This window comes from Diadema antillarum, unplaced genomic scaffold, assembly GCF_040938485.1.
Source record: "Diadema antillarum isolate AM-2024a unplaced genomic scaffold, OU_Dant_1.0 seq00000201_RagTag, whole genome shotgun sequence".
Lineage (NCBI taxonomy): Eukaryota > Metazoa > Echinodermata > Echinoidea > Diadematoida > Diadematidae > Diadema > Diadema antillarum.
Genome location: NW_027271261.1, coordinates 450,949 through 477,012, shown reverse-complemented (window position 1 = coordinate 477,012; position 26,064 = coordinate 450,949). Strand labels below are relative to the sequence as shown.

The 26,064-nt window shown below is 40.5% G+C and overlaps 1 protein-coding gene across 1 annotated transcript in view; it reads left to right on the top strand.

The window, feature by feature from the left end:
* LOC139728812 (hexokinase-4-like) overlaps nt 1–26,064 on the top strand; it is a 34,538-nt gene extending 8,474 nt beyond the window's left edge. The window contains exons 2-9 of the mRNA XM_071639749.1: nt 1,336–1,498; nt 15,914–16,053; nt 17,089–17,209; nt 18,322–18,413; nt 21,338–21,437; nt 22,660–22,849; nt 24,129–24,284; nt 24,582–26,064. Coding sequence (XP_071495850.1) covers nt 1,336–1,498; nt 15,914–16,053; nt 17,089–17,209; nt 18,322–18,413; nt 21,338–21,437; nt 22,660–22,849; nt 24,129–24,284; nt 24,582–24,951 — 1,332 coding nt within the window. The 3' untranslated portion in view covers nt 24,952–26,064. The remainder of the gene's footprint in view (nt 1–1,335; nt 1,499–15,913; nt 16,054–17,088; nt 17,210–18,321; nt 18,414–21,337; nt 21,438–22,659; nt 22,850–24,128; nt 24,285–24,581) is intronic.

The following is a 26,064-nucleotide window of genomic DNA, read 5'->3' as shown; positions in this document are numbered from 1 at the left end:
CTTGCGACTCCTTCAAAAAAATTTGATAACTTTTTTTGTTTGTTTCTAACGTAATTTGCTCTCTATTATATGCACCTTGAGCATTCTACATAGTGGATTTGGCACAGTATACATAGTTATCATTTATATTATCTTATTATTGTTATAATCATTGAGATGTGAGAAAGGTTTTCTGTTTTGTTAAATGACCACAAAATAAAAATGAACAACTAAAAAAAAAGAAGTGCATGACTTGAGAAGGAGACAAACACTTGTGAGCAATGTGGACTGTTGATGTTAAATCATTCAAACACTTTTGAAGAAGCATTCTTGCATGCACATTTTGTAGTGATGCTCAGTGAAAAGCATTCAAATTATTTATTCACTACTTATCGTTGCAACTTTATCTCCCAGTAATATTCATTTATCGCTGTTGCATATCTCAAAAGTCTTCCACACTGGATGAGACCTAAGCTATAGATTTAGTTGTCATTTGCGAGCGATGCTATTCCTTTCACATTTTGAGACAGGTAAAACTTAGAGAATTTTTACCCCAGTCTGCATGTATCATGCACATTACATCTAATGCCATAGAGGATGCCTTCACATCGAGTATAATTGCATTTTTACTTATAAAATCTCGCTCATGAAACCAATCTTGTGGTGATAAATGAGGTTGAATGGCTTTTGAGGTGTATAAAGTGTGATTACAGTGTACCTTGCTGTTTGTCATGGAGCAGGGTTGTCAACATGAATACTGAATTTGGAGTAAGATGGTACATGTGTACGCTGTGAGGAAATGGAGCGATCAAGCCTAAATTACAGGGAGTGAAGTGACTGAGTGGGTGGTAGGGGGAGATGGAGTTGAAGATCTCCCCTTCCAATGAAGGGAGTTTTAAAAATTGTACATTTTAAATACCTGTAGTGCAATCTGGAGCATACTTTGGTTATAATTTCCACACATGCTGTACATGGAGTTGGTGCCCCAATTATAGGGAAAATGTAGAAACTTTGGATTTGGGAATTTTGAATGTTTGGAATATTCAAAAAAAAATCAGAGATTTTGGAGACTTTTTTTAACTTCTTTTTGTTGGGAGGGGGGGGGGGGATTCTCCGTGTGAATTCATGATCGGAGTGATACGATTGAGAGTTTGGTGAATTGTGTGAGTCTCATGCCGATTGCAAGAGAGTTGGCAGCCCTGCATGGAACATATTTCTGAGGTTTAATGGCAAGATGGAAAAAGTGTACATTACTAACTGCATGAGGCATCAAGAGAAGAAGTGAAAGAGATGAAGTAAGAACAAACCACACTGTCCTCAAGTGCCTTACCTCGAAATTTCTGTGTTTCCCTAAAGGTGAAGGATATCTTGGAGCCGTTCTCGGTATCCCTGGAACAGATGAAGGACATTGGGAAGAGGCTGACTGAGCAGATGGAGAAAGGTCTGGACAAGAAAACTCACTCTGAAGCCAAGGTCAAGATGTTCCCAACCTATGTCCAGTCACTTCCAGATGGCTCAGGTATAGTGTATGCTCAGTGAGCAGTTTGAAGATGGCTACTGTAGTTAGGCCTTGCTTTTTGTTGCTTTTCCTTCTCCTCCTCCTCCTCCTCCTCCTCCTCCTCCTCCTCCTCCTCCTCCTCCTTATCTTCCTCCTCATCCTCCTTGTTCTCCTCCTCCTCCTCCCTCTCTTCCCTCATCCTTCTTTACTTTTTCCTTTCCTTCCTCCTCTTCTTCCTTCTCTTCCTCCTCCTTCTCCTTGTCCTCCCTCCTCCCCCTCCTCCTCCTCCTCCTCCTGCTCTTCCTCATCCTCCACTTCCTACTTCCCTTCCTCCTCTTCTTCTTCCCTTTCCTCCTTATCCTCCTCCTCTGCCTTGTCATCCTCCTCTCCTCCTCCTCCTCCTCTTCCTCGTCCTCCTCCTCTTCCTTCTCCTCTTCCCTCCTCCTTCTCAACTTCTTCCGTCCCTTCTCCTCTTCTTCTTCCTCCTCTTCCTCGTCCTCCTCCTCTTCCTTCTCCTCTTCCCTCCTCCTCCTTCTCAACTTCTTCCGTCCCTTCTCCTCTTCTTCTTCCTTCTCTTTCTCCTCCTCCGCTTTCCCAACTCCTTCTCCTCCTCATCTTCTTCTCCTCCTCTTCATCTCTTCCTCCTTTTCCTTTTCTTCCTCTTGTGACTCCTCTTTCTATTCTTTCTATTGCAGGAAAGATGTATTTTGGGGCATTGCCTTTCAATCTATGGTGTGTGGTCATTGTATCGTCTTATCAATAAATTCTGCTGGCCGCAGCACTATATTACAGGTATCAGGTAGTGATTTGAAACATCTTAATGTAGACTAGATTCTTTGCTGCCTTTGTCAAGGAGGAACAAGAAGTGGGGTTAGAAATGCTGGAATGAAGCAAGAAGTCCAGTAAATCTAACTGTAATCCTACAAAATTCACTTACTTTTATCTTAAAGAACTCAGATATATCAGGAATCAACTTTTTTTTGCATATACACTGAATACAGTATGAACCTGGAATGGTTTGGGTTCTGAATAACGATATGACAGTCATGTATATCAAAGCACTCAGCATTGATGTCATGTATTCTGATCGAAACGTGCAACAATAGATATGTTGCTCACTCTGTGTACCTGTACAACAAGCTAGGCATTTTTTCTTTTATAATATTCCCATTTGCTTTAGGGCCCATCGTAATTTAGCCTGTTGGGCTTGATTGAAATGTCATTCTGTGCAAACCACCCAACAAATTTGATTTCAATTGACTTCAGGGCAATAGAAAGTGCACTACTTGCATCTGTACATGTACATGTGTACAAATGTATATTATACAAAGATTCTTGTACAACCCCATGGCTTCATAAAAAGTAGAAAATAAAACAATAAAACACAAAAAAAAATGGTCATTGATATAGTGTGATTAATGGAAAATGTATATGATAAAGAATGAAAGAGAGAAAGAAAAAAAGAGTAGTAATCAACTTGTGTAAACAGCAAAAAGTTTAACAGAGCGAGCCAAACCCCTTAATGTAAACATGATGTGTCCTTTTAATATCTGTAGTAGTGTGTACTTCATTTAGGCAGGGTGTGGGTGTGATCAACTTCATGTGAGGTTAACTCTTGTAAAAGCAAATGTTTGATTAAGAAGTACAAATGGTTGATTGCTACAGTTGAAACATAAACATTATAGTTGCTGAAATTATTTCTGCTGTTGATGTTGTTGCTGTTGACAAAGATTAATGACTAGCAAGATATTTGAAATTGACTTTCCTGACTGGTGAGAATGAGATTTCTGATTTCCTTCTTCTTCTTCTTTTTTTTCATCACTCCCTTAATCATTATTTGAGTGTCTATTTCATACAAAATCCTAAAAGATCAAATCCACCAAAATGAAATAGAAAGGAAATTATATTCTTGAAATGAGAATGGAATATAAAGCTGAAAAGACAACAAATAAAAGTGCATTTAAAGGGACGCAGTCCTCACAAAATTTAAAAAAATATGTTGTTGTTGGTACCTCCAATGAACTACTTTCATCAAAAACAAACTTTCAAATCACCAAATAAACTCGTACATTTCGGTTAAAAAAGTGTGACTCTGCAAATGAGCAAGTCTTGGCGGAGAGTCATACGTCATCGATGCACAACTCTTTCCAGCGGTGTTCTGCTCGTCATCCCTATTTATTTATAAATACATGTATACTATTTATTTTTATATTAATTGTACATATGAATAAGCTTGAAATATTTTGTTTGAAATAATAAAACCACATATTGTCACATTTTATGAAAAAATCAGATATGATCAGTTTGAACACTTAAATTGGTTTTCTGAGGCACGGCTGTCAACTTGAGAGTAGGGCATCAATCACATTGCACCTTTTGGCAGGCTCTTACACGATCGCTTGCAGGAATTATTTTTTAAAAATCGCGTACGGAGACAATTTTTGATGTCCACGCGTATGAATTGGTGAAAGGTTATATCTTTTACTCTTCTTAATTATCAGTACAGTGAAAATCTCATGACTGCTTCCCTTTAAGATCCTTGAGTAAAGTTGTTTGGAACCAGACCAAGTGGAGGAAAATCCTTACCATTTTAGTTCAACCTTGTACGAGATGTCTGCCTCAAGGTCAAAGTAACACACAGACCATGCAATCACATGACTTATTGCCTGTCATGTGATTTGTGAGATTCATCTAACTTAGTTTTTCCCTTCAAAGATATCATTGAACTAGCTTTTCTCTCAAAGGATTAATACAAAAGTTTTCTCGCCCAAGATGGATAATCCATTTATTCATGTACAGCTGTATGTCTACATTGTATGTCTGTATGCGTGTCTGTCTGTCTGTCTGTCTGTCTGTCTGTCTGTATGTGTATATGTTTAAAAAGTACAGGCCTCATATCTCTCTTGCAGGGGAAAGAAATACTTGCCCTCCTTGACTGAGCAGGGCACAGGATAGGCCAATATCCCACACATATGGGCAAATGCCAATTTGTAATATTCATATTTCTTCCCGACAGAGGGTTGGGTTTTTATAGCACACAAAAATTTTGTAACTATTACTGCTGTCTGTAGTTGAAATCAAACTTCCTTGCTAAGAAAAATAATGACCTACATGGCAGTACCCACTGTTATATGTAGTACGTAGTGCATAGTAATGAATTAGAGATTCCAATGAATACCCTCTCTCATGTACTTATACACTGTCCTCTACAAGAGCCTTAAGATCTTTGCTAGATCGAGTTCTAGCACAAATAAAACACCTTTCATAATCGACCTACTTTTCCGCTCCGGTTTTGCTGTTATCTGATCAACTTGTCCACATTGTGCAGTTTTCCTGCACAGTGATTTTCAGCGATGCCAGTGCACTGTAGAGATTGTCAAAGACATGGCAAGGACAAACACAGTGAGGACGAATATACATTGAGAGACGCAGGGAAGTCCTATTTGGGGGGCGTGTAGAGGTCATCTGGCTAGGGTTGCTCCTGGGGCCCTTTCTGCACCTCAGTAACTGGTGATGTCAGGGGGCCTTCACTTCCACAGGGGCTCTATCTCTTCCTGCCCTTAGGTGAGGGTAGGAGTACAAGTATCAGTGAGAGTTTGGAGGGAGATGCTGCAAGGGATACGCAGGGAGCAAAGTGGAAGGGGGTGGGGGATGGTGTGGAAAGGGGGTTTCCCCCCTGTCCGCTATACTGATAGGGAGCTCTAGATATTTGCATTTTGACCAGTGCAATCTGGTGCATACTTAAGTAAGTGTTTCAGCACAATATTGTTTAGAGTTAGTGTGTTTGCTGGAAAATCATAAATTAATTTAAGGCATGGATATAATATATCAAATGTTCAATTTATCAAGGATATTGGAGAGATATTGAGAGATAGCAGTCCTACTGAGGATGGGAGGGGGGTGGGGATGGGAACATGAGAGGATGAGGAAATTGAACTACGATAAATCTGCCACTTTGTCATACAGCACATGAACTTGCTCTTAAAGCCCTTGATGACTGCATGATAGGCCTACTGTATAGGCCCTATAACTAGACTAAGAACAATAAAGAGCATGATTTGTGAAGTCCTGAGACCAAGGTAATACTTACATGTATGACCTTCTACATTTACTGAAGTACTCGATCAGTTTTAATGAACTCAGTGCCTTTCTTACATGAAGCCAACAACATTACCTGTACAATGATATGGGCATGGCACAGCTAAAAAAAAAAGTGTTTTACTAACAAATCAATCTGCAGTGGGGTGGATGGTAGAATATGCAGCTACTTTTTCTATGTATGCCTTGGATTTATCTTGGCAAAGGCAAGAGGAACAAACAAGTATGATGGAAAAAAAAAAGAAGAAAATATGAAATAGTGAATTTGCAAGACATGGATGGATGAACAAGCTGAAATCACTGTGTTGTCCGTGGCATGCATGCATGAGTGCTGTGAAATGCATCCCCCATATACTACAACTCCAATCATATTTAGCATGTTCCAGGTCACGTGTATTGAAATGGAGGCTAGCTTTCTTCATGGCGGTACAGTACTGTTCAGGTGACCTTTGCTGGTACCGGTCTTCTCGAACAGCATGACTCTAATCCCCCCTCCGTTCTTGGCCGCTTGTATTAAGTCTGCATTCCGATCAGTTGTAAAAGGGAACGTAACACGTGGCAGTGCTGGCTATACCTTTTTCCCTCTGCGCCTGGTTGTGTACCTTGCCCAACCTATTCAAACATTGTAGTGTGTGTGCGTTTTATACTGTAGGGATGTATTTCAACCTTATAAAACTAGCTCATAATGTCATGCATTGAAAGGGGTTGTTAAGGTCTTAGCCAACCTAATGATTTGAAGGGATTCATCTTTTAAAGGCAATCGGTCGTCGCAGGCGATTCGCAGCTCAGTAGAAAAGCACGACAAGCTGCTCCTCCCGTTATTGTACCCCCGTACGTACCGAATGCCGAACACGACGCTACGCAGCGCACCAGCGAAAACCAGATGGGGCACGAGAGCCGTGCGAGCCGTCCACTGTAATTTCAACATGGACGCCCGAATACCTACCGAATGGTGCCGAATGGGTGCACGCACAAAACCGCACAACAGCCATGTGCATGAAAATCTCTCCTACGGGTCCCCGTCGCGACACAACAGTAGAGCTGTGTGGTGTACGTACGTACGTATCTGGGTGGCTGCAGTCTCTGTTTATTTGCACTATGGTGCCAATTTCAGCAATCTAAGCAATAATATTTTAAAATGTCTGAAAATATTATATAACGATATTTTAAATCATTCATATATTACGTTGTTTAATATTTGGTATTTATGAATATGCTTTGATGAAGAAATATTAAAACTCTAAACTTCATGTACTCTATAGCAAGTTGCAATGCTCATGGCCATATGGCGGGTTGTTTTGATCTCATTGGCAATTGTCTGCTGCGTCAGCTGTGTTACAGTATGTTGGGCCGGATCGGAACATAACAAAGTTGGTATAAAGTCGTCGGTACCGGTATGTCAATATCAATAATGTGTGTGGTATGCGTGTACTGTTTCGGATTAGCCTTGGCTTTGGTTTAGTAATGAAACCTCACAATGGAGATCAAAACAGCCGTCCAACTCGAGTAAAACGTATCTACTTGTTTGACGCTATCATTCCTATCAACGAGTGGAGAACGCAGAGAGACGTGTTCTTAGCATGCTTAGGACAGGGAGGTTTCCTCTCACCTCCCTGCTTAGGACAAGTATAGAGACCAGTGGCAGAGGGGGAAGCTTCAGCGTCAGCGTGCCGATGAAAAATTTGCTTTCCACTTGCTGGAGTTGCATGAACAGTTTTGCAGGAATTTAGAATGTGCAAATTCGTGTTACGGCATGCACGGTGGAATTGTAATGCCACGGCTTACGCCAATCAAGCAACCCCAGCTGACCAAGTCAACAACTTCAAGGAATCCAGATCCAGATGATGTGTAAGTAACGTTAGAAGTCTATTACATGAATCAATGATTGAAGTGGAATGACTTTTTCTAATCTATCTTTAACTGCTAGGGCCTTTGCGTTTCATCGACAAGTAGGCCTATTTTTCTATGTATAATTCCGCGAAAAACTTCTCTAAGTTCTCATTTATGTCAAATTATGATAACGCCGTAATCGAAATGACATTTGCTGGGTCAGTTTATCGCTTCTTAAAAACTGACCCAGCAGTAGGCAGCAAATGTCATTAGTCAGGGAATCGCAAGTAGTGGTAAGTTTTTTGTCATCACAGTATTGAGAATTTAAAGTATTTCATGTGCAAATGTAGAATCTAGATAGATACAGAGAGGTCACTTTCCTGAGCAGCTAGCGTCAACAATCCAGGTTAAATTTGCATAGCCAGATTTCATGGCTGCGATTCAAATACTGTTTGTCCCCATTGATTTAACTGTATAGCAAAGTCTCCTCTTTCATCATATTTAGGGGCCCTACATTTTAAGTTTGGTTAAGGAATTTTGATAAAGATTGTAATTTTCATAAGCTTGGCAAAAGTTTCAGGCATCTATGTTGCATTTATAGTCAAACTTCCAATGCATTTGGTCCAATAATTTGAAACCAAATTCAAGTGATCCAGTGAAGTGTACATCTTTTCATGTGAATTTCTACAAGTATGTTGAAATGTAAATTCTGAAGAAAAAAAAATTGATCCTTTACAGTTGAAATTCGTTAAAGTTTGGTTACACCGACAGTGTCAGGTCAGTGGTAGTAACTACAGAGTTACAGTAGTGTACGTACAATACCCTTGTACGTGAAAGTTACAGTTTTATTTACCTTCACATCTTCATATAGGAGTGTCTAATAGGGATGTTGATTGGTGTGGAAGTTGTTGATGAACAACAGTTCATAAGAATCCATTGTTTTAATTCTAATACAGATATTGGTCATAGGTCAAGGGGCAATATGAACCTATCAGTTTGTAACATGCTAATATGTACAGGTATGAGCTTCATCAAGTACTCTTACCATTAATTGGTATCCGTGGCACATCCCTTATTTGTTGATCAAAGGTACGCCTCTGATTGGTATTTTAATCAGTGTTTGGTAGAAAGCTAACCCATTACAATGGCTTTGCGATGTTACACTGAGTTGACTATGGACAAAGGTCTACTGTCCGCGATTTTCATTAATTTGTAGGGCATTTTTCACACATAACCTCAAATACTGATACCTGTGATAGGTTTATTTATAATGGTTATCCTTCACACTGTATTGTTGAGACAATAGTGTTCTGTTTGTTTGTGTAAGAGGGAGATAGACAATAATTTCTTTATGCTCCTGTCTGAAGAAGGCATTACATCTTATTTGTCATGTACTTATCTATGAGTTTTAATGTTCACTTTGTGTGTGTGTGTGTCTTTTTTTTTTAAGATTATTCACACCAGGCTAAGCTGACAGAATTATAACTGTGAGTTTACCTAGTCAAATGAAAGGGTTTCGGCATTGCTTCTTACATATAGTATATTCCAGGCAGGTGATACAACGCTCACCTTCTTCATATTAGTTAGTAAAACAATGAAGAGTACAAAAATACTGCATAAATGTGCAGTGCAACTGTGGCCGTTGGCCGTTGGCCCTGCACGGGCACAGTCGCTTCCCCGTCCTGAATTTATGTACACACGCCAGGGGCAAGTACATGATACAGGCAGGGTCTCCGACCCAATCGTCCGCGTTCAGAATAGACAACTCGGCGGTAATATCCGCTACCCATGACGATGTGTCATCGTCCATGATGGCCACCCTATCTATTATAATGTGGTCTGCACTCACTAATCTGATCTGATCTGATGATTACAGTATAGTTGACGAGTGACGACGATCGACGATGCGATGAAGAGAATGCGTAGTCGTACGAAGTATACGCAGCTACATTGTAGCTACTAGTAGCTCATGCGAACATCACTCACATTACACAAAACGTACTGTCCCGCGCTCAGCAAGCGATCGCGAGCAATCGAGATACTATAGCGCGATACATTGCTTTAGGGATGTCTTGCGCACACACACATTTCGCTTCGTAGCAACTTCGGAAGCGAGTTTACGTGCTGCCGCCCGCGGCTGAAATATGTCCATGTGTCCTCGCGACTGGGTGTCTTTAACAGCTTGATCCTGCTGGCAAAGAATGTAAAATATTTTACTACACTTCGATTATTTCTTCCTGCTCTAATATCACTATATCAGCATTAATGAGCAAAGAAGTAGGCCCTATGTAGTGCCATTCTTATTGAAAAATTTTGTAATTTGGGTTGCGATCAGCGTTGCCTCTTTTTGATTCAGCATTCTCACTGTAAAAATTGTCAAAACTTTTTTTTTGCGGTTCCGATTATGTGCAAAGTCCTGACCTGTACATGTTATGAATGGTGTGCTTACTAGTGTAAATCACAAGGTCAATTCAATATACTGTGACCTGTCACCACATGGTAAAAATACAAATTGTAGCAAGGAGCAAAATGCCCGGTGCATTGTAAGATATATATTTTTCATTGCCACTGTTCTCACTGCACAACTTCACATCTATTTGCAACAACAACAACAACAACAACAACAAAAATACAGAAATTTGTGCAATTTGGATCCCAACTTATATATATATATATATATATATATATAGTGTAATGAGGACAACACTATTGTGCACAACCAAATACCAGGCACTTGAGTCCTTGCATTACTACCTGGCAAAAGTACTAAACACACACAGTCTGGGCAGACAGTGCTTGAATGCTCTTTGTGGAGTCATTTTATTGAATTCCCCTCAACCAGCCAGCAATCATGTTCCCTTTTCTGACATTTTAGCCCAAGGCCTTGTCACATAGAAATCTTCCTAATAGATTCTTTTTCTTTTTCTTCTTCTTCCTTTTCCCCAACAACATACAACTGTACCTTGTGACTTACAATGCCCATGTATGCTGTCTTCAGCTGGCATTGCGGGTACATTAAAACCAGAAAAACAGGAAGTGGGAAAAATGTAAGGAACTGGTTCTGCATGTACATGCTTTAGACTCACATTTCGAGTGTGAAATGTTTGGTACCAGCACATTATAAATGACCTTGCGAATCAAAAGCTGAAAGACTACATTTTGTAACTCTCAGTCTTAATGTCAAGGGGTGGGTGTTAGGGATTGCAATTTCCCTTTATATGTTTAGTATGTACAATGTAGACTGTTATTCAGATAATGTGCCAATTTTCAGCTCTCTTCTCTAGAGATACTTTTAACAGTTCAGATTTCATGTATTGCTCTGTGCAAACAGCTATACGCTGTCTGCATTCACCTTTTTTCCTTCCTGGTACCATTAAAGGGAAACTGGACTCTGTTATATTCAAATTGATTTTATTTAGGGGAAAGTGAGGTCATGCGAACTGAGCAATAGCAGTTAGAGTGAAATCAAATACAAACTGTACAGATTATAGAATCAGAGAGTTTAACTTATTACAGAAGACTTGCATGTAAACAATTAACATCATTAAATTATTTTGTGTATTTGTGACTAATATCACTCACTGTTGTATAAAAGCAAAAAATAATCTTTAAAGAAAAGTAAATAAAAGTAGTGTGTGGCGATTGATCATGACAAGCTGCACATTCTGTCACTTCCTGTGATATGTTGCTACCTTGGTGATTTTCTGTTTCTCCATCAAGAATGAGATATGTAGGCCCTATTCATGAGAGGAAAATATGTACTGTGGTACATTTGTATTTGTGAAAACTGATTTTTCTAGTGTATACATGTAGGTGCAATTTTCCCATGTTTGTGAAATAAGGAACATGACTTTTTCTTGTGGATTTTGCTCTGCATCAGGCTGTTTTTGAACCTGCTGAAGTTAGCAGCCCTGCTCATGGTTTTTTCCTTCACATTTTTCCCCCCATCTTTCGGTCTAACCACCCCATGTATTATCATTGTGGCCTACAATTCTCTCTCTCATCTATTCACTAAACTGCACTGCCCTTCGAAATTGTGAGAGTATGACGGTATACAAATGATGCACAGGATAGGGTGCGTGAGTGGAGATGTCTCCACTAACGCCACGAAATAATCCTGTGCATCATTTGCAGGTAATACCAGTCAGCTACATGTAGCACTCGCTCAAGAATCAAGATGTCCGAAGATGTTCGTCCCAAACATTTACGCACGTCGCACTCGGAAATCCCGCACATATAAGTACTGTACGTATAAGAGTATACGTACGCCACACATGTTATGCACAAGAAAGGCCGGCCGGCAGCCCGAACTAGAAGTTGTTTACAGGATTGACAGCGCGTATAGTAGCACGCGACGCGCTTGTAACAAGTGATTGCGTGCGCACTGCTAGTGTAAACATTATGATGTCAGGCCGTGAATGTTAGTGAGAAATTAATGCACGCACACGTGACTCATTTCAGCGCTTCCAATTGGCTACATTCATGAACCCATTTTATAATGCATGTTGTTTGTATGTCTTGAACTTGTAGGCAACTTTGGAAATGGCGGTACAGTTTGATTCTCTGGTTGGTTTCCCTTGCGTAAAATATACAATTGTGTGTGTACAGAAACAGAGTAATGGTTGACCTCTTGCTGTGAAAGTCATGCAGTCTGCACACTGTTGTATCAAACCACAATATATTTGCCTTGTTTGCAGGCATTTTACTTTTCAGTGGTTCATCGCTGCATGATCAACTCTATGATCAGAGAGTCCGACCGCAAGGATCTCTAAAATGGGAGATTCTTCCACCTGGATGTCCTAGCAAACTGGAGAAAACAATTTACTATGATGTGTAACAGATAACTGTCATGAGCATGTGTGTGATCCGCGATCCACCTAAATCTGTCCAGATTTAGATCATATGTATTCATAATGTTCTTGTAACTACCCTCTGATGATTCAAGACATGTTGCCATCTACCTCTTTGTTTTGTCCTTTTTTTTTACAGAATCAATTCATACCATTCATTTTCCTTACTTTTCTTTCCCTCTTTACTTTCACCTTCAATGTTGTAATAGCTCACTTTCTTTCACATTCAAATCCTCTACCTGCCAACATGTCTATTCTGATATGCCTACACACCGTTCATTGCTTACTGAGAGTCATGAAACCAATGACCCTGCTAAAAGGCCTTTGTAATGCAAAGTTGCTTCAGTAAATCTTCTTGTAGCCAGGCTCTGTGGATAATTCCCCCTGATGGAGCAGGCTACCATAATGAATGGGAATCTTGTCCCAGGCTGCCCTGGATGGCTTTAGCTCTATTGAGAGTGTCTTTGACAATATCAGCGGCCTGTGTCCTGTTTCCATGGCTACCTATGTGGATGGGATCTCATTGTCAAGATTAAGATGGAGGGGGTGGTGGGGGATTGGGGAGTGAATCATTTGCCTGTTTTTCAGTCAATCCCTACGGGATAATGTATGCAGGCTCCTATTATACACAAGTTGGGCTGAGAGAGGCCACTTCATGTTATTTCTCTCTCTCTGTCTCAGTTGAAATATGAGGTATATTGGATTGTTGCAGTTTAAATATGTTACAACAAATTGATATCACGACCTCCATTAGAGGCACAATTCTTTTGGAAGGGGGGGGGGGAGGGGTCTCCGGCAGTACGGAGTTTTATTGAATAACACTGTATAAATGAAGGTTTAAGGGTAAAAAGGCATGTCTATGTTGGGACTTACTGTAAAAATGGATATTTTTGTGCAAGTAATTTTTTGACACTCTGCTGTGTATGATGAATTTTGCGTGTTTTAAATACTGCAGAATCAAAACATTACATAATGGTTCATATAACAAGCAAAATTCTCTGCATGCTTTTATTTTTGCGCTAGTTTCTGGTAACGCGAAATGAATTAACATTTCCGCATCATGACAATGTCCACTTTTATAGTACATTTCTACCTTTTTTCTTCTTCTTTTTTTGTTGTTGAAATGGCAGTTTGAACTTCAATGTTCTTTAAATAGCAATATTCTTGATAGAATTTTCAAGTAGATGACATTTCCTTTCTTTTTATCTAAATTTCGATTTCAATTTCAATTCCAATGTATTCACAATGCATTAATTTTGGGACATGGCTATTCATTTCAATACCAAAACTCTGAGGCATGGGCCAAATGCACACCTTCAATTTGAAAGTAACTTCTTGTATCCATTTGTACTGCATTTATAACCAAGAAGCCCACAGGTAGGTCCTACCTGTACACACCATCTGTATTATGACCAATGCACCTTTTGAGCCACTTGGGTTGTTGGGTTGTTGTTCTTTACTATCCGACATTACTACATTATAAATCACCAAACAATTGGCTTCTTTTGAAATGAGGCAGGGTTTGCAGGTATGTTTTGTTTGTTGTTGATTCACAACAAACCAGATTGAACAAAAATCAGCTCATTAAAAAAAAAAAAATAAGTGCAGAGAAGAATCATACTCAAACTGCGAATAGTAAATTTCAATTCTATGATGGCATTTCAGAAAGAGCCAGAAAAAAAAAGAAATCCAAAGAGATTTGATAATTGAGTAGCAGGCATGGTTGACCAAGCCTGCTCTCTAGGTCTAGGAATAGTCTACTTCCTTGTTAACAAACAAAGGGACTCCGATATATACCGGTATGCTCTACATTGCATGGTGTAGTCCAGGGGCGGGTAGCTGTGAAGCTTGGGCAATACACACGTGGCACCACGTAGCCGGGGCGGAAATAAGTCTCATTCCCTAGCCCAGGGGCAGATGTGTTTTCACTCAGAGCGCCGTCCTTTACAGTATTTGCAGATGTGTGCTGTTATCAAACTTCCACAAGTCTGTTTGGCTAAATCTGCATCTGCCAGTGGGCCCACCTGCAGTAAACTGTCTGTGAGAATGTTAAAGTGTGTTGATGCCGAAGAACACCTTGAAAAGCTCTAAAAAACACTCGATACAAGTATTAAAGGATATGTTCACTGTCATTGTATACATGTGGATTGAGTAAATGCAGGATAGAATACATCAGTGAAAGTTGGGAGGAAAATCGGACTATCCGTTCAAAAGTTATGAATTTTTGACATTTCTGTGCAGTCACAGCTAGATGAGAAGACTACTACATATATGATGTCACATGTATAGAACAATTTAAGAAAAATATTAGAGAATTCCACTTTTTTTTTCTTCTTCTTTTTTTGTGTTGTTGCAAGAAGCACACAATGCAAAGGTTTTTCATACTACAAACAGTCCTCCCTAGGACACTTGTCTGAATCTATGCATACCAGGTACTTGTAAAATCAGTAACAGACATGCTAACGACCCACACAGAATAGGGCCTACACATACATAGTAGGTACTTTCTTCAAATTAACATAATTGTCTGCACATATTTTAGCATCAAGTCTGAGCAGCTTTGTTGCCATGGCACATGCACAGCTATGGATCATGTATTCTGTGTACATTTGTTCAATCTTCGAAATTGTTCTTTTGCATGTCACATCAATACAGAGGTACAATTGTACATGTAACCTGGACTTGTGTAGGTTAAATTGTCTGCGGGAGCCAGGTCAGCAGAGTTGAGGAACACAGATCATAAATATCTTGGATATAAAATTGTATCATTACCAGCACTCTCCCTGTGTTCCCTGTGGCTCAGAAAGGCAGTATACCTTGATTGTTTTTATGTTTATTTCCAATACACATCATACAGGTGTATAAAGCATTACATAATTGCCAAGCACTGTTTTTTTTTTCTGTTTTCTTTATAACAAAGCATACAATATTTTTCCAAGCACAGGTGAATGTTTTTGTGTAGGGGCCTACTTTCTATGATAGAGTTATTAAAAGGATTTTTTTTTTATTTCTCTCTCTCATTTTGTCCCACTCCCTTTGATGCAACTATCAGGTTTTATCAGACTTATTCCCTTCTAAAAAAAGAGAGGGCTGCCAGTAGAAGAGTAATATGTACGTTGGATCCAGGCTCTTACAGTATTGTCTTTTTTGTTGGATTGATCATCCCAGCTTTCTGTCCCATTTTATTTAGGTTTTCCCCTATTACCATATCCAATGATTTCACTAAATGTGTGTCATTATGGCAACATTGAATATAAGGTTTACTTTTGAGTTATACAGGAGTTAAGATTTATGACCAGACACACACTTGAGAGTTAAAAACAGAATCGTATGAAACTCTATCATTCATTATAGGGAGATGTAGGTGTGTATGTGTGTTGGAATACACTTGTGTCATAAGTCGGATGTTGGCCTTTTCCCAAATGTTTTATGCAGGCATGGGCCTACCAGAAATAAGTCAGTCCTCTTCCTATAGCTTATGATGGTGAGAAGGAAAGGAGAACACGTATTTTGAAGGAGACCCTTTGTAATTTTTTTTTCTCTTTTATGACATCATCAAACTACACCTGTAGTGTTAATGATAGGAAATGTGGCATGATCAAGATCAATTTGTCAAGAAAGCACATTTGTTTCTTTTTCTGTGCATGTATTTCTGCAGAACGGGGAGACTTCTTCGCCCTGGATCTCGGCGGCAGCAACTTCCGCGTGCTGCTGGTGCGCCTGTTGGAGGGTGAGGTGAAGATGGAGAGCAAGACGTTTGCCATCGCCAAGGAGATCATGATCGGCACCGGGGAGCAGGTGAGATATATACCACCTCTCAGTCAGTCTCAGTGGAGCTCCCAGACCAACGGGGATAGACTCCATTCCGAGCCAGACCCCTTCAATGTATATCTGAATGCAAGGATGGGGTGTGGAGGTTTTGCTAGCAGTGGCAGATCCAGGCAGGGGCGCACGGAGCGCACACCCTCGCTTTATTTTTTTGTTAAAACAAAAAGAAATAAAAAGAAAAATGTTAAGGCACCCCCCCTTTTACGAAATTCCTGGATCCGCCTCTGGCTTGTACAGTTGTCGTGCCAATTCGCTGGTATTTTTTTTTTTTTACAGATTTGGGGGAAAGGCACAAACTGAGTGAAAGGAGATGTAATGTTCAATGACATGTGATCTACAGTATCTTGTTATGGCGGGAACATGTCTGGCCCTATGTAGCACATCCATAGTACCTCCTGCAGATAAAGGAGGGTGAAATGGAATCCATCATTAACATGATCTTATCTCTTGAGCTAGCTCTTGCAGAAGTCTTCAATTCAACATTATCAAATTCTTTCAACTTATCTAATGCATGTCTGGATAATTCCAACTCAACCTAGCCTCTCCTTGCAAACAATTTCCCAGTCTAAATAAACCCACTCTGCTTTGAAATCTGGAACAGCGTTCCGTCGTCACATGTTATTTGCAGATAACAATAATACATGTATGTACATGCGTTGTCTCAATTATGTTTACATTAGAGTCTGAAGAAAGAATAACGCCCTACGGCCTTTGCTTTCTTTCTAGTACACATATTCTTCACGTACAGCGGCTTCACATTTTGCAAGTCATCCCTTGGATCTGAAATATTAATACTATTTTGATATATGTGGGGTTGGTAGTTTGTTTGTTTGGTTTTTTTTTTTTTTGGTGGGGGGGGGGGGTTGAATTGTAGATACCAAAAATGATGATTCATAAAGTTAAAGTAAACACTAATGACTCCACAGTATGTTTAATAGTTGATTCTATGATGTCTGACTGTGCTAAATCACCATTCCTAACTTTTTTTGTTTTGTTTTGTTTCAGCTGTTCAACTACATTGCCGACTGTCTGAGCGAGTTCAAGAATGCCCACGGTCTGGGAAATAAGAGTCTTCCGCTGGGCTTCACATTCTCGTTCCCATGCCAACAGAAGAACCTTGCCTCAGGTGGGTTTGGGTGCAGTTCTGCCCCTATATGCTGACAGGAAACGGGAGCAGCAGAAAAGAGTGCCATCATTGAATCACATCCTCCTATACTGTAGCACATCTGAACACAACTTTTTGCAGTGCACAATGATTTGTTATTTAAACCCGTTGAGGATGACCTGATACACACATTTTCCGTAGACACCTGCCTGAGTACACTCAAAACTAATCTTCAGAGGGTTTCATACCAATACCAATGAGCAGTCCTAGTCAATGTTAATGACAGATTTGCAGCATTTGTAGCATGAACAGAAATGTAGATATTGGCCACCCTTTGCGTGGGATTTTGATGAACAACATCACTTTAACAGGACAGTATCATGGCAGCATTTTCTGTGGCCCATCCTCTTCTTACAACTTTGGGTTAGACATTAACACAGTGAGTTAGCACTGACACCTTTTTCCTGAGATGGTTGTACAAAAGAGAAACTGTGTCAAATTCCTTGATGAAGGCATGGTATACAGGTACTTCCATAGTTTTATCTTGTATAGTGACATTTCAGTGTGTGCGAGGTATGGTGGGATATGAAGGCCCAGCCCTTGCACTGAATTTAGTGTAGTGCACTGATAGCTTTATAGTTTTTGGCGTCATTGTGGGACAGCTACTCAATCTCAGCAAAGGTGTGGTGCAGAGTTGTACTGGTGAAGCAGTCATTATTACAGAAGTGATTAAAGCTTATTGCAAGTAACAATCACTTCGGTGACATTGTATTCGCGTTTGCAGCATTGAATGTCTTTGCTCGTATATCAAGTATCATGTATATTTCTGTGTAGATTAGTTGAATCAACTAGATGCAAAAACAGCATTTTGCAAATCGATTGTTCAAACAAGAGGAGATTACTGGCCTACATCTTGGTGCTCAGTTAGAGTAAGTCGAAGGGGGTTAAAATGCAACCTTGGGCTAAAAATTACCAAGTTTCCTCAACTATAAATGTACAAACGTACTGTACCAACCTTGCAGAAATCTTATGCATCTTCTCCATGAGACTGGAAAAATATGCCATGTCATTGATTCAACGGTGTCCCCCCCCCCCCCCCCCCCTCCACCTCCTTTGGTGTTTGTTTACTGTAGGTACACTCGTCACATGGACCAAAGGTTTCACAGCCGATGGGGTAGAGGGCCAAGATGTCGTGGAGTTACTGAAGCAAGCCTGCAAGAGAAGAGTAAGGATTCATTAACCCATTAAAACCCACAGTGGATTTATACTAGAGCACGTCTAGAGATACAGTGCCTAATTCTTAGTAGTACGGTGAAATCATCACTTACTGTCAAAGTTTTTAACGACAACAACAGCAACAACGGAAAACATTGAAAGATGTAATAACACGGTAGAAATAATATTATTACACCCATACATTGCCCAAGACAAGATGTATAAGTGTGCCAGTATGCTGGTTGAATTTCGTCATGCAAAGCCCATCACAGGTACAAATTGCTCCAATAAAGGTACCGGTAAGTGTGAAGCATGCTGTCGTGATAGTACCACATGCAGAAGTTATCATGAATGAGGTACCAGGACAAAGTCTGTGTGAGATCCTATTACTGGCAACCAGCCAGTAGTGTTGACAATAATAGCATGAATGAAAATATGAAGGCCATCTGCTTCCATTGGTACGAGGAATGAGTTTGTATTACGGTAGTTTTTTATGTGACTGTTTATTTTGTCATCAAAATTAACGTTGTAACCATGAGCCAACTTTTGAGGAGAGCTTTTTACCTACATTTGAGTACAGCTACTTGTTTTCTTCTTTTTCTTCTGTCAATGATACTTAACAGTGGTGGATCGGGCAGAGCTACCAAGTCTCACGCATTGTGAGTGAGACTCAAGCATTAAGGGTCCGTCTCACGATCTCACGCATGACACCCATTTTTCTCACGCATTGGGAGCATAGCTTAAAGAATTGAAGTGAGAGTTGCAATTGAAAGCATGTTTCCCTTTTGTCTTTCAAAATAAGTGAAAAATAGTCATTTAAGTATGCACCAGCTTGCACCATTAAGAGCTAAAAATTGAAAAAGCCCTCTTCCCTGGGAGGGCGGACACCCCCCTCCAACACCCTTCCCTTGCTCACGCGCATGCGTGCACACTGAGATGCTGAGTCATGAAAATCTCACTCATAAAGATTTTTAGCTCACCTGAGCCAAAGGCTCAAGTGAGCTATTGCGATCGCCCTTCGTCCGGCGTCCGTCGTGCGTCGTGCGTCGTCCGTCGTCCGTCGTCCGTCGTCCGTCGTCCGTCGTGCGTCGTCCGTCGTGCGTCGTGCGTAAACTTTTTACATTTTCATCTTCTTCTTGAAAACCCCAAGACCGATTTTCATCAAACTTGGCAGGTAGCATCCCTAGGGGGTTAGGAACTCAATTTGTTAAAATGGGCACCATGCCCCACCCAGGGGGCCCCCAGGGGGGCCCAAACCCCCCAAAATTAAGGAATCTGTAAAAATCTTCTTCTCTAGAACCAGAAGTGATAGAGCTAAGTTAATACTATGAGTTAGTACATTGATGACTGTAGTTTCAAGTTTGTTCATGGCAGAATCAGGGGTGCCCCCCTTGGGACCCAGGGGAGGGGGGTGGGGAAGGGTTCTAATGGGGCCTAAATTGTACATTTTCATCTTCTTCTTGAGAACCCCATGACCCATTTTCACCAAACTTGGCAGGTAGCATCCCTAGGGGGTTAGGAACTCAATTTGTTAAAATGGGCACCATGCCCCACCCAGGGGGCCCTCAGGGGGCCCAAGCCCCCCAAAATTAAGGATTCTGCAAAAATCTTCTTCTCTAGAACCAGAAGTGATAGTGCTTAGTTAATACTATGAGTTAGTACATTGATGACTGTAGTTTCAAGTTTGTTCATGGCAGAATCAGGGGTGCCCCCCTTGGGACCCAGGGGAGGGGGTGAGGAGGGGTCCTAATGGGGCCTAAATTGTACATTTTTATCGTCTTCTTGAGAACCCCATGACCCATTTTCACCAAACTTGGCAGGTAGCATCCCTAGGGGGTTAGGATCTCAATTTGTTAAAATGGGCACCATGCCCCACCCAGGGGGCCCCCAGGGGTCCCAAACCCCCCAAATGAAGGAATCTTTATAAATCTTCTCTAGAATCAGAAGTTATAGAGCTGAGATAATACTATGAGTGATTACATTAATGACTGTAGTTTCAAGTTTGTTCATAGGAGATCCAGGGGTGCCCCTCTTGGATAGGGGGGGGGGGGGGTGGTTGGAAGGGTCCAAATGGGGGCCTGAATTGTACATTTTCATCTTCTTCCTGAAAACCTCATGATGGATTTTTGTCAAACTTGGCAGGTAGCATCCCTAGGGGGTCAGGATCTCAATTTATCAAAATGGGCACCATGCCCCACCCAGAGGGCCCCAGGGGGCCCCAATCCCCCTAAATTAAGGAATCTTAAAAAAAAATTGGGCCTTTATTGTACATTTTCATCTTCTACTTGAGAATGCCTGGTCAAATTTTGGTAGAGCTGTGAATAATTTAGGTTAGTGACTGCGTGAAAGGTGAACTTGCGATACTCAGGTGAGCGCTAGACCCGCGGGTCTCTTGTTGGAACTTGGCATCTACGATCGGGGGGAGGCATGCGCCCAATGTGCCCCCCCCCCCCTCTTTAATTTTTCTTTTAAATAGAAGAAATTCAAAAAATTAAACCCGGAAGTGGCACCAGAAATATTTTGCCCCCCCCCCCCTTTACGGAATTCCTGGATCCACCCCTGCTGAACCTTGCATATTTGCAGAAAAGCATAAAATCTCATGCAGGAGCCATTCATGAGCTATCTACATAAGAGATAGAGCAACTTGCTTACAAACATATAATTGTTTAATATGCTTGGCTGTGGCCAGTCATCGGCATCAGTCTGTGAAGCAAAACCAAAAGTCTTCTCAGAGTGAACATCTCTAATAGTAAAGAATAAAACAAGACGCAAACGAATCGATTTTTTTTGTTCTATTTAACCATCTTTATCAACACACATACACACCAACACATGAAAACATTCAAGATGTACATTAATGGATGGATACTTGTTATCAAGGCCTCTACATTTACAGACTTTTTTTTTTTCGTCCTTTGCTCCTGCTCTTCCTAGGATGTGGATGTTGACATCATCGCTCTGGTGAATGACACGACAGGCACGCTGATGTCTTGTGCGTACACAGACCACAACACATATATTGGACTCATTCTAGGTAGGTCTTCTCACCTATTTACTGCCAACCCATCTGATGAAATCTTCTGATCCCTCAATCCATCCCCCCCCCCCCATCTCAATCATTATTGAAATCAGACCCTAATTAGACTAAACAATAAAGATGATGATAATGATGATTGATGATGATGATGATGATGATAATGATAATGACAAGAAGAGGAAGAAGATGTGATTATAGTAGTAGTAGTAGTAGTAGTAGTAGTAGTAGTAGTAGTAGTAGTAGTAGTAGTAGCAGTAGTAGTAGTAGTAGTAGTAGTAGCAGCAGCAGCAGCAGCAGCAGTAGTAGTAGTAGTAGTAGTAGTAGTAGTAGTAGTAGTAGTAGTAGTAGTAGTAGTAGTAATAGTAATGATAACAGCAACAATAGCAGTACTGACATTTGTGTAGTGCTTAATGCAGGTGTCACTAAGCACATTGATATAGAAAAGAAACATTGAATTGAAATACAGAATATAATTACGAACAATGTCATAAAACGTCACCAGTTAGAATTTTTTAAGTGGTTACTGATGTACACATATGTGTCAGTGGCCCACCTGAGACATCACTTTCTATTTCATTTCTTTTTTTAAGTCTGCTGTCCAGATCCCACCCCCATATGAAATCATCAGTGGTAGAAAGTGAAACATTGACATAAGCATGTAGGCACAGTAGTCTTCTGAAACATCTGTGTAAACCCACAGTATTGACATTGACATTTCAGAGGTGTGTAAATTGATTAGTTTTAAAGGGATTGATTAGTTTTGGTTGAGACTTAACTTCAGGTTTCTAACATTTTGGGGTGAGGTAATGAGAAGTCTTTTATGAGATATGAAAGAGCATGCAATTCCAAGAGGGATTCAATGTTTCTTTGAGAAAAGATGGTTTTGAAATGGCTGAGATATCCAAAATAGAGCAATCCTAATGGTGGGACCCATCTTTTATTAGGATCACTTTGTTTTACTTTGTTTTTGGATATCTCGGCCATTCCAAAACTGATTTTCATCAAATAAACTTTGAATTCCTCGTAGAATGGTATGATCTGTACTATTTCATAAGTGGTTTCTTGGTTTCTCGCAAAAACTTAAAAGCCCACTCCTCACCTCCACCAATACTATACCATCCCTTTAATGTCTAGCTTTGCAGATGTTTTGTTTGATATCTTTTTTTGAATTTATGATTGCTTTCTGTTGTCCCCCCCCCCCCCCCCAAACTCCCTTCAGGGACCGGCACCAACGCCTGCTACATGGAGGAAGTGAACAAGGTTGGCACGTGGCTGGGGGATGCAAATGCCAGGGAAACCATCATCAACATGGAGTGGGGGGCATTCGGAGACGACGGTGCTCTGGACGACTTCAGAACCGAGTACGATAAAAATGTGGACGAGAACTCCCTCAACCAGGGCAAACAGCTGTGAGTATACGCAAAAGCGCTTAACCGTTTGTATGCTTGGAGTGCCATTATTAGCACAGAAATCCCTATAGCATTGTACACACTGTCCAAAGTTTTGAAATGGTCAAGAGCTGCCGTCTGTGTTTTTTGTTTGTTTTTTTTTAAATATTTTGCATATTTGAGATGAGTAGTTCTCCCTTTCTTTAATAGCTAGAACATAATTTTTGCCTTCAGATTTTATTTTATTTATGTTTATATATATATATACATATATATATATATATATATATATATATATATATATATATATATATGTGTTTGTTTGTTGTTGTTTTTTTAACTGCGCACCAGCATCTTTTCTGACCTGTTGTTAGATATATTGCCCTGCAATGGATGTTTGCATCCCAAACTAACTTTTGGCAGTGATCCATGAATCTTTATGGATTTATGAAGGAATTTTTACCTTTGGCATCTAGGGTCAATGAACTTATGTCAATCGCGCATGTACTTTATATTGTATTCGATGAACTGTCCTTATCAGAATGAATGAAAGTCAAATTGACAACTTGTACCGCTTTGAATCATGTTTTCTTTTTCCTCTTTGATAGAAATAAATAAACTATTGAATTGAATTGAACTTGGGAGTTCAAGCTTTGCTTACTTGAGGTTTGCATACGCGCTCTAAATCGCATGCTCTACTCGGGCAAGACGCTGCATAGCTTGAAGCTGATGACATGAACAAAAGGCTTCTACTGCACATGCTGTTATATAATGCGTGCGTACAGATATTTTCGCGAATGAGGTCACAGACATTTTCGCGAGATGTTGTTTTCGCAAATTGACACATAGAGGCCTTCACTATTACCGTGGTGCGTGGTTAAATTTTGCATGTTCAATTCGCGGTCCAACTATGATTCGCAAAATTCAAGAAAATTAAACCCTCTTGAAAATAGCAGCTTATACTGTATATTGGGAAATTCGGGCGATTTTCAGCATGCATGGGTGGAAATGAGCAGCTTGCTTTGCGAGGTCTGCGCTCTCAGAGTGCTTTTCTAGTTTGCTATGTACGAAACTGAAGTTATATATGATATCCTATTCTATCTCACTAGCACCATGGAAGCTTACAAGAGATAACATTGGGCTCTTTGTTCATGACTATGTTCTGATCAAGTGGTTCACTACCTTTTCAGGGAATGCTTTCCTAGATAATTGTCAGCACATGAGATAATGATAGTATATGTGGGAATGACTAAAAAGTACATACAAGCTTGCTAGCTCTCTTTCTCTATCTCCTCTCCAGGTACGAGAAGATGATATCCGGCATGTACCTCGGAGAAATCGCCAGGCAAGTTCTCTTGAAGATGACCAAGCAGAAGCTCATTTTTGGTGGAGTCTCAACAGAAGAACTGGAAACGATGGGGAAATTTGAGACGCGTTTCCTCACAGACATTGAGAAGTAAGTTTGGTTTTTTATCAAACCAGTCAAAAAAAAACAAAACCCAAGACAATATATGTACATGAAGTTCATACTAAAATCATAGGACGAATATCATGATATATTCTTGCTGATAAGGGTGCTTTCTAGGTCTTACAGTGAATTCCTAAATTGTCTTTTACCGACCATGTGCTGTGTACTAATGATTAAGCATTTAAAATGGCGTTTGTGGCACACGTGGTTTCGTGTGTAGGTTCAGACTTTGCTCATTCCTAAAATCACTCCAAGTCACGTTTTTCTTTGCTTTCTTCTGTGCAGTGACAAATCCAACAATGGCTCTGTGGTATCCAAGATTCTTGCAGACTTCAACGTGGACCCCAGCCAAGAAGACATCGACATAGTCAAGGTGACGTGCCATCAAGTCGCCATCCGGGCCGCCCGTCTGGCCGTGGCCGGCCTGGCGGCGGTCACCAAGCGGGTGCGCCGCGAAGACCGGCCGGAGGTGACCATCGGCATCGACGGCACGCTGTACAGGAAGCACCCGCTGTTCAAGCAGGAGATGGAGGACAAAATGAAGGAATTGGTCCCCGGGGTCAAGGTGAACTTTATGCTCTCAGAGGACGGCAGCGGGAAGGGCGCTGCTCTCATAGCTGCGGTCGCCTGCAGGTTGCACGGCAAAGGCCAATAAAAGCACCGCACTAGTACCTGTAGTAGAAAGACACGAGGGTGCTTTTTACTGGGCTGAGAAGACACACATGCAGGGTAGGAACCCCAAACTCTGGGTATAAAAGACAAAAAAACGAAACAAGAGACATTCACCACTATTAATAATGGGGTAAGCCTCTTTCTCACCAGCATAAAAACATGTTAACAGAACATTGCCTCAGCTCAGGTTTATAAGTCTGTATTTATAGTGTCCAGCGTTGTGTAAGTCGGATACCAAATCATGGAATCATGTAATCAGTTTTCCTTTGTCAGCGAGAGATCCTGCATTTCTGAAATGAAGTCCAATCAGATAAATCATCACACATCTTATTGCTGATGGAGATTTGATATGTCTTATTAGGCCCATATTTCATGTGATGATAGTGGTACACAATGCACTGGGCTGCCACTATAATCCACAACCTTTTGTTCTGTGTCTCCCCCCCCCCTTCTTGTCATGCTTATCTGTGCTTACAAAAGATAAAGTTAGACCGGTGTGGTGATGGTATCTTTGGTGAAGTAGTGGACATAAAGAGTAAGCATAGCAATTGCTGAATCGGCCGGTATGTTTCACGATAAAAGACATGAGAAGAAAAGCCTTTAGACAGACAAACAAGTATATCAGATATGCCTCAGCTCCAACAGACCAAATAACACATTTGGTGTGCAAGAAGGACACTAGCCTTACTCAGAGACTCTGTCTAATATTTATTGGCCTTTTAGTTAATACAAAGAATATGCAGTTGCTTCTCAACAGTGCCAAAAACATCTCAACCTGATTTGTGAACAAAAAAACAGAGAGCAGCCGAGACGCAATTTGTAGAAATGAGTTTGCCGTAAATTCCCAGCTCATTAAAGCAAGATTACCTCTTTAAGCATGTCGATAAGTGATGGAAAGCACATCTTATGACTCTTTTTCCATGTTGTACAGCCGGTATAGGTAGTACTCTCTGATTAGAGTTGAAGGTGATGCTAACCTATACCTCACCAAGGACATGCAGAATGTATAGAAACAGGGTTTTTAAGAAGTTGTAAAGCTAATTTAATTCTTTCTTTAATGTACTTCTTTCTTTCTTTCTTTCTTTCTTTCTTTTTT